The 9,928-nt window shown below is 38.3% G+C and overlaps 1 protein-coding gene across 2 annotated transcripts in view; it reads left to right on the forward strand.

The window, feature by feature from the left end:
• The first annotated feature begins 2,545 nt into the window (after positions 1-2,545).
• Positions 2,546-9,928, forward strand: part of LOC103142416 (retinoic acid receptor beta) — a 110,661-nt gene continuing 103,278 nt past the window's right edge. For both annotated transcript variants that reach the window (XM_016674461.1, XM_016674463.1), the window contains exon 1: positions 2,546-2,930. In XM_016674461.1, coding sequence (XP_016529947.1) covers positions 2,747-2,930 — 184 coding nt within the window. In that variant the 5' untranslated portion in view covers positions 2,546-2,746. The remainder of the gene's footprint in view (positions 2,931-9,928) is intronic.

Here is a 9,928-nt window from a genome sequence, read left to right on the forward strand (position 1 = left end):
AATCAAAAATATATTCTGAAAAATCCAGAAGAAATCTGTTTAGGAGTAAATGTAAGGATTTGGTTTTTGTGCGTGTTCATTTAGTTTCTGTGTCGTCTTGTCCCTGATTGCTTCCAGCTGTGTTTTGTGTTTCCTGATTCCCCTCTTGTGTATTTAATCCCACCTGTGTCTGTGTTTCCCCACTGGATCCTTGTCTTAGCTATCGTACATTGTGTCGTTGTTCTGTAAACTTTGCCATTTGCTAACTGTTTGACCTCCTCAACTTTTGCTCACTTGTGCTGCCTGGACTTTTGTTCTCGCTTGAAATATTCATTAAATCATTGAACTCAGTTGCTGCCTCACCTCTCTGCTTTTGGGTCCGAACCTCAACAACCACAAATCATGACAAATGTCTTTTTAAAATATCTTTCATTAATTTCATATCTGAACTGATTGACAGCTATAGGGTCAGTTTTAATGTATGCATGACTGGACTGACTTTGATTTCTATAAAGTGCCTTGAAATGACATATTGTGAAAGGTTCTATGCACAGAAATATCTCTTTATGATTAATGAAGTAATTCATTTTAATCAGTCTTGTAACAAAAATATTTAGTGTTCAGTAAGATTGATTAATCTTTGAATATTATACAGAATATCTTGTTCTTTAATATAAAGGTGAATGGCTGATTGAGCACATCAGGAATTATTAATATTATTATTATTTATTTATTTTTAAGTATCTCTGCCTTCTGAAGAGGACAATTCTACAAACTGTTCTGTATTTGCAGTTTTATTGTCTTAATATTCTAAGAAGCTTCTGCTTTTGACATTGGCCTTATAACAAATAATTCTTTGGATGATTTGATGCCCTCTCTCTTTGTTCCTTGTCTTTTGAATGATGATCATTAGAGCCTTATTATTCATGCAGGCATCTGTTTTGTTTTTATCTTCCAATAGCGTCGTTAAGAGTCTTTGTTCAGATCCACATTATATCGTGATAATGACTGGAAAAGCATTAGCAGGATCCTAATACTTATGATTATTTTGAAATGCTAAGTTTTGGTAAACTGTCAACTTCATCCTGTCAATGCAAAATTACAGTGAAGTCTCTCATCCAGAAGAGTTTACCTGTGTCTGAATGGTTAGTTCCTTTAAAAAAGCTCTCAGTATTTTCTCTGAAGTGATTATGTCCAATTTTATCTCAAAAGCATGCATGTTTATACTAAAGAGTGCACTTACTTATGTGACCCGCAGGACATTGCTATGGCAACAAGTTTTTAAGAAGCAGAAGAATATTTTATTGATGCTTATCTGCGGCAGCCTCTGCTGACGGAGCAGGTTTTTTTTTCTTTTTTTCTCAGCAGAAAATAAGGTACAAAACCCATAAAAGTATCACACTGGATTTTAACGTAGTTTTATCAGTAACTTTCACTTGACTTTTAAAGTCGGTACGCTGTGTGACTGCCAGCTTTTTGTTTGAATAAGTCAGAGAGACGTTACTGAAAATGAACTCTTGAAATGGGACAAATGGCTGATGGGTCACAATATTAAGAAAATACAACAAAGACTCAAGGAGCATGAATACTTTCATTGCTAATGTAAAAAGATGTAGTTCCCACCAGGCTCTACAACAGTTTATTCTACCCTCATATTTATAGCATGCCACTGAAAAGCTCAGATGTCTGTCAGTCTACAGTTCATGGAAGTGAGCCTGTATTCTGTAAATATGCCACAGCTGAAAGATGTGAATGAGGAAAAACCATAATCCAACCCGAACAGCTGACCTTAATTGATATCAGATTTCTCTGACTGATGACTGAATCTGATGTGAACTCAGATAAACTGTATAAAGATGAGCTTTAATAAGTTGCCAGTTTAAGGTTGAGCTCTATGAAGCCTCCAGTTTATTTCAGGTTTTTAAAAACGCTTGTTGTCTCTTTGCAGTGGATTTTTCAGAATATATTTTTGATTAATCAGATGGAGGGAGTCGTCAGCTGAGATGATTCAGTCAACAGCTAATTGCTCTCCTTCTCCTGCTGCTAACATTTTGCTTTTCTTTGACATAGAACATAATCCTACATCAGTTGATTTGTTTCTTCCTGTTCATTCTGCTCTGTCTTCTCAAACCTCCAGTTATGACTGCTTGTACTGAGCCAGGTTCCGATAACTAAGATCTTTTTTAATGTATGTTTGGTTAAATGGAAATTAATCTTAATACTATATTTATACGATTTATACGATTTATACGATATTTATTCTGAAATTGTGAATTTATTAATTTGTTAAACTGGGTCAGTTTAACAAATGTTCAGAACAGTTTTTTGTTTAAATTTTTCTATCCACTGTATCTTACATTTGCTTCTGTTCCATAGATTTCTCTTTGACGTTATCTTTGTGTGACGAAAAATGAAACCAATCAGAGAAGCACCACTGAGTCGTTTCCCTCCCATTACATATTTTAGTTTTTTAATCTGCTGTCTGACCTGCTGACCCTGATTTTGACTCATTTGTTTCCTAAGGACTGTAACTGAAGAGAGAAAATGTGTTTGTGTTGCAGGACTAACAGAAGGAAACCTTTAAGCCAACCTGCAGGGCACAGCCTCCTGCCCCTCCCCCCACACACCCATTCCCACCACCAGGCAGTGTTGAAGTGCTGAGGTTGTACCAAACATTTCCCGACACAGTGACTGCAACCAGGAGGTCACCTGATGGCCTCCCCGGTCACCTGCTCAGAGCTCAGTGTGCCCTCCGCCTGTTGCTGTGATGAAGACCGCCAGCCGTGCCCAGTCCCGGAGCAGTCCTCCTCTGGTCCAGATGAGGCACTATGCACCGGGGGTTTACCCCTTCCTGTTCCCCTCCGTCATCAGCTCCCTGCCTCAGCTGCCACCAGTATTGCCTCACAGGCTGCAGATCCAGCAGCCGTCCAGCAGCACACCTTCACCAGTTGGTGAGTTCAGCTTTCATTCCAGTGAATGCTCCTGTGAAGACGTGGCTTTCAGCTTCTGGAGAAGTTGTGCAGTAATAATGCAGTGGCTTGCAGAAGTATTCATACTCCTTGAACTTTCCCATAATTTGTCACATTATAACCACAAACATAAATAGCAAACTGCAAAAGGATTCAACCAGTGGTGGAGAAAGTACTCACAAAATGTACTTAAGTAAAAGTACAAATACACAGACAAAAATGTACTCAAGTAAAAGTAAAACTACCACATTAACATTTGTACTTAAGTAAAAGTAAAAAAGTACTGGCTTTTAAAAATACTTAAGTATTAAAAGTAAAAGTACTTACTGAATGCATTACCTAATCCCTAATACAATATCATTAAGTGAACCGATCGTATTTAATTTTAATATATCAGAAATGTGCCATTTTAATGAACAATGCCACAAGTAAAGCATGTTTTTATTATGTTTTCTCTCTGTAACATAGTTTAGACTTAGACATGTGCATCCATCACAATTTCAGGGATGGAAACATCTTGTCTCCTGTCCTAATATACCATAAAATTCACTTTTTTGCCAATAGTGGCTTTTATTTTTAAAGAAATCCAACAGAAAGGGGATGGAAAGAAGGTGGGTGGGGGAGACATGCAACCAAGGAGCCAGTAGCAGAGTTGTAGTCAAGACCACCTACCCAAGACCAAGTCAAGACCAGCACCACGCACTACGTGACACAAAAACATTAAGTTTTACCTATCAAAATTGCTTCACAAATTGATCTGAAAGATCCACATTCCCATAAAACACCTACATATAAAATAGTTAGAGCTGAAATAAATTTAATCAGTAAAGATCCGTCCAGAAGAATCGGATCGTTCCTGAATGTCATATCACTATATTCCACTTTGGTCACAGCGTTGTCCCATATAGGCAACACCTCAGTTATCACCTCCACACAATAATTCAGCGCATGAGTGACAACTTTTATTCATCGCAGATGCAACGTGTCTAAGTCAGTACAGCTAGCTTTGCTAGCATCACGCCCACAGATCTTACCTTTCTTTAAACTTTCCTTCCAAGTGACGCTAAAAGATGGACGAAGTCCCACCGTCTGTGAAAGCGAAGCGCTGCTGGTTTTACATGTCGCCATATCTTATGGTTTATGCAGCTATTATATTACTGACGATCAGACAGACATATTCTCCCGCTCAGAGGAAACCACTGCGCATGTCTGGAGCTCCACGTGCGAGTAAAGGTAGAGGCGATGGGTGACAACAGGCACTAAGTCAGTTATTGCTTGGATTTTACGGTGCCACCTTAAGTCCCTGAACTTCACATTTTAACGGAAAAAAGCGCAACGCAACTTGGATGTAACGAGTAACGCGACAGTTTTGTAGAAATGTAGTGAAGTAGAAAGTACAGATACTTACTGTAAAATGTAGTGGAGTAAAAATAGAAAGTACCCATTATTACATCTACTTAAGTAAAGTGCAGATACACGAAAATTTACTTCCCACCACTGGATTCAACTCGCGCTGAGTGAATACTTTGTGGAATCATCTTGTGCTGCTGTTGCAGCTGCTAGTCTTTAGGGTTTGTCTTTGATCGTCTAGTGACTAACTTTTTTCTCATTCTTTTCTGCCAAACAGCTCTGGCTCAGTCAGATTAGATGCAGAAAGTTTGTGGATAGCAGTTTTCTGATTTGCCACAGATTCTAGATGGATTGGGTTTATGTCTGGACTTTGACTGGGCCATCCTAACACATAAATATGTTTTGTTTAAACCATTCCATTGTAGCCTGGCTTTATGTTTAGGCTGGTTGTCCTGCTGAAAGCTGAATGTCTGCTCCAGTATTAAGTCTTTTTCAGACTCCATTAGGTTTTCTTCCCACATTGCTCTGTATTTCTCTCTATCTTCCATTATCTACCATTTTTCCAGTCCCTGCTGAAGAGAAGCATCCCCATAGCATGCTGCTGCCACCACCGTACTTTTGGCCTAAAAATGGACCGTTCTTCTTGTCTGACAAAAACTCTTTTTTTCACTCGTTTGCTGTGTCCAACATGACTTCTGGGAAACTGCTGATGAGATATCTTATGTTTTTTTTTTTTAACAATGGCTTTCTTCTTGCTAATTTCCATAAAACCACATTTGTGCTGTGATGACTAGTACTTGTCCTGTGGACAGATTCCCCTCTGAGCTGTGGATCATTTGGTCCAGACTCACCACGGGCCTCTCGGTCATCTCTGACCACTGAGCTAAATTTACTCAGCACATTAGCAGTACAGAGGATTTTGAACAGAAAATGTTTATTTTCTCAATATAAAGTTTTCAATTATAATGCGACTAATTGTGATTAATTAATTACACACCCTTTGATTAACTTGATTAANAAGTCTTTTTCAGACTCCATTAGGTTTTCTTCCCACATTGCTCTGTATTTCTCTCTATCTTCCATTATCTACCATTTTTCCAGTCCCTGCTGAAGAGAAGCATCCCCATAGCATGCTGCTGCCACCACCGTACTTTTGGCCTAAAAATGGACCTTTCTTCTTGTCTGACAAAAACTCTTTTTTCACTCGTTTGCTGTGACATGACTTCTAGGAAACTCCTGATGAGATATCTTATGTTTTTTTTTGTTTTGTTTTTTTTTAACAATGGCTTTCTTCTTGCCAATTTCCATAAAACCACATTTGTGCTGTGATGACTAGTACTTGTCCTGTGGACAGATTCCCCTCTGAGCTGTGGATCATTTGGTCCAGACTCACCACGGGCCTCTCGGTCATCTCTGACCACTGAGCTAAATTTACTCAGCACATTAGCAGTACAGAGGATTTTGAACAGAAAATGTTTATTTTCTCAATATAAAGTTTTCAATTATAATGCGACTAATTGTGATTAATTAATTACACACCCTTTGATTAACTTGATTAAACATTTAAAATGACTTCCACTTGCATGTTGAACATCTTTTCACATTGATGTAATTTGTCAGCATACAGATAAAAACTGCTTTCATTTGCTAAGCTATTATTTAACCACAAAACATGTTATGTTGAAGGTTCTTGAAAAAAATACATAAGAAGTCATAGTGGTCCAGATTGGGCCCCCGGCCTTCAGTCTGACATGTGATCTGAACAGATTGGAAAAAGGAACAGTTAAAGACCTCAGCCTGTGTGCTGCTGCCTGGTGACATGTTACCGTCAGACCTCAGTGTTGTCCTATCAGTATGAAGCATTACCAGCAGACATGAGAAACCACAATGTATCACTGGTGATTTTATTAAAAATTAAAATGTTTGAAAGTAGAATTTCAGCTTCCATTAAAAGATTCACCTATTTGAAGGTTTTTACCATTTTTACCTGGAGGGAAGGCTCTGTATCATTCATACATCAGGTAATATAAAGGGACTGGGTGAGTTCCCTCAACTCTTCCTCAGCACTGTGTGTGTGTGTGTGTGTGTGTACCATGCTAGTCCATAATCTTTTCTCTAACAGCGATTATGATGGAAAGTGAAGATGTTGTGATGGACAGTATCACCATGTGGGTTTGTAAACTCATAAATTGCGTTCACATGGTGTCCCTACAGTGAAATCCACATTTCTGAGCTGAGCAGGGGCAGGTTGCCATAGGAACAGACACACACTGCCTCACAACACTTCCCACACAGTCAAGTTTTCCCCAAAAATGTTCTAACTGCTGTTGAAATCTTTTGACACTGTTTGGTTTCGGTTGCCTAAACCTGAGCTCAACTGTTTTCAACCTTCAGCTCCACAAGTTTATTCTCTGCTTTTTTTTTTCTTTTTTCCTTGCTGCCTGGAAAATCTGCTCTGTTGTATAAACCACATGACCCGTTTCCTCCTGGGAGCAGCTCCACTCAGCAGCTCCCTCTGCTTCTCGGCTCTTTGGGGTTTTTAAACTTCCATGGATGTAAGGAATTAAATAACATTTATTTTATTAAGACCTGAAAACATGTTTTTTGACAGTTTGGGCTGGAAAATAATTTCCTTAAACTCTTTGTTTGCATTAATAATATTTCTTAATTCTGCAAATTATCAACCAACTTGAGGAACTTTTCATTCAGAAGTCATTTTCTGTTATTTGCCATTAAACCATCCAGTATTAAGCTCTTCTTTAATATTTCAGTACCAAGTTTTCCTAGCATTGTGTGTTATTAAAATGATGTGCATCAATCTTTCTTTTTTACTGACTTCATTCTGATGTAACATATTGGGATCACAGAGAAAAATTCATTTGTAACAATTTGCCTCTTTTCCAATATTAGTGCAGTTTAAGCTGTTTATGATAGCTTCGTTGATTAGAGTCAACACTTTGGAAGAAGTCTGTGCTATTTGGAGAGCTGACATTTTGTTCAACCTCAAACTTTAGTATGTTATTAGCATATTGTGATGGACCAAAAGTGTGGCCGGCTTCTGATCCAATGCTCTTTAGAACCACATATCACTGCTTCTGCAGCTGGTTCCACCTCTTCCACATCTGGAGTTTTGTCCTTTCTATCCCAGCTCAGCCAGACTGCAGTGACAGTCTGTGAATATCAGTTTTCATGTGTTATTAGAAGTTCTCAGTTGATCTTAGGTCTATACTGAGATGGTTTTAGGCAAAAATAACTCAGAAATAATAACACATTTATAGAAAAAGGTCAAATTTTGCCCAGCAGCATAAACATATAAGCCCACATAATGTATGTAGAATGTTTATCAGCAGAAAATGTTGATTTGGGGGTTTGTTACACTTTAATGTTTTCTTTATCCTTTACATGAAAAACCTAATAAATCTACAAATACAAAAACAGGTTGAACAATCAACATGAGCTCATTTCTTGTCCCTCTTTAGCGAGTTGCACAGATGTTCAGTTCTGTTCTGATGTAATTCTAGACTTCTAGGATATTGTAAAACTTAGATATTTTTAGAGTGCTGTGCTGATTTGGAGTCACTGTGATTCTTTACCTTCAGCTTGCTGGTCAAAGCTGATGGTATATAGACCTTTTCACCGTTTCATCCACTTTGACCAAATCCCCAGTAAAACTGATGAGAAGTAACCACAGAGCATATGCTACCACCACCGTGCTTCACCGTGGCTATGGACATCATTTGGTATTGAATAATGAGTGATTTTCTGGTATAGCTCCCCCTGATGGTGCACTGAGTGGACTGACGGAAGGCACCTTGTGGGATTAGACAGGTTATGGTTCTCTGTTAGAAGCTTTTCACTGGCTGCCTGAATATGGGTGGGTATTTCTCACATTGTTTATAATTTATTGTGATAAATTTATCTTCATGATGAGAATTCTGATTTATTGTTGTCATGATAAATTCCAATTAATGACATCTAAAGAAAAAAAGACAAAACAGTCCACATTGTTGGGATTTTACACAGTTTGTTCAGTGAGAGCATCAATAAATCTCAATAAGTTTGCAAATATGACTAAATACAGTAACTGTGCAGTTTAGTGACACAAAACACACTTCTCTATGCGACTGGTGTTCTGAAGAAACACATTACAAATGAGAATGTTTTTCAACAGATATATTTTTGTTTGTGGAGCTATGAATGCTCCGTCATGTAGTCACAGCTGTACAGTTACCTAAAACAAATGTTCCTATCGTCACTTTTCTCATTATCACAATAGTACCACAAAATACTGATACAACTTTAAGTCCTTGTCATTCCACCCCTAAACCTGAGATGTGTGTTTTCATGTCACTGTTACAGGCTGAGTTTTCCATTCTCCCTCTGTTATGTGATGTAAATTTTCTTCTGTATCTGATCCACTGTCAGTGAGACTTTAAGACTTTATGAAGCCATTTCAGATTCAATTCTTTTACATTTTCTCTCCGTGGCATTATACTCTCTGAGTAAAAACATTACATTACTCTGAAAATACTTTTATTTTCACATCAGACCGGCGCCTAATGAGGAAATCAAACAGAACTAATTCAAAGGGTGACTCTAAGACAGATTTAGCGGTCATGTCTAATGTTTTGTTTCCACTTTGTTAGTTAAAAAAAATCCACTGCACAAAGAGAGGTTCTGTGAGAATTTCACCTTGCCGACTGGTTTAGCGCAAAGTTTAGGCATGAAATATGCAGCAGCATCCACACAGAAAAAGATAAAAGAAGAACAGCTGCTGCCTCTGTTTTGATCGTCCTTTGAAAAATAAAAACAGGCCAAATCTGACACACTCTTCTTTACTTAATTTTACACAAAAAGACAAAAGTGTGTGTTTGCTTAATGGAGAGACATGTCTGCACACATCTGAACTTTGGACATTAAACATGCACAAAGACATCAAAACAACTGAAACACACTCAGAGGTAATGAGCGGAGTGCTGTGTGTGTGTGCGGGTGTGTGTGTGTGTGCGTGTGCGCGTGTGTGTGTGAATTACATTTACACGAATGACAACGACGCCAGGGTTCCCTGGGGAACACATGCAGACACACTCATGCTACTGAGGTCAGGGGTCATATGTGCTTCTACCTCCTCTGGGGTGTTCACAAAAGAAGCTGAACTCTGCTGCATACATCACACACCTCCTGGGAGGCACTGTGGGCCCCATCAGAACTGCTGGGTTTGTCTGCATGTTGCTGAGTGATGCTGTGTATTCATTAGAGACACTGACAGAGAGACAAAGGAAGCCTTATAATATGTCTTAATACATTCATTTCTAATATGACGCCAACATTCCATTTTTTAACATGAAAACAGATCAACAGATGAAAATGTTTTGATAAACAGTGGCAGCATTAAAAGATTCAGACTAAAAGAGCCTGTTGTGTTCATTATAATCCATCACAAATCTCCTTTTAAAGTTGCAGTATGTAACATTTATAAACAATGTTTTTTTTTTTTTTTACATATTTGTTAAAACTGTCACTATGCCAGTATAATATGAGACAGATAATCTGTCAAAAAGGCTCCTCTGCCTCCTTCCTGTGCTGCTTCTGCAGAAATACATCAACCAATCAGAGCCAGGAGGCGGAAC

Source organism: Poecilia formosa, unplaced genomic scaffold, assembly GCF_000485575.1.
Source record: "Poecilia formosa unplaced genomic scaffold, Poecilia_formosa-5.1.2 Scaffold96, whole genome shotgun sequence".
Taxonomy (NCBI): domain Eukaryota; kingdom Metazoa; phylum Chordata; class Actinopteri; order Cyprinodontiformes; family Poeciliidae; genus Poecilia; species Poecilia formosa.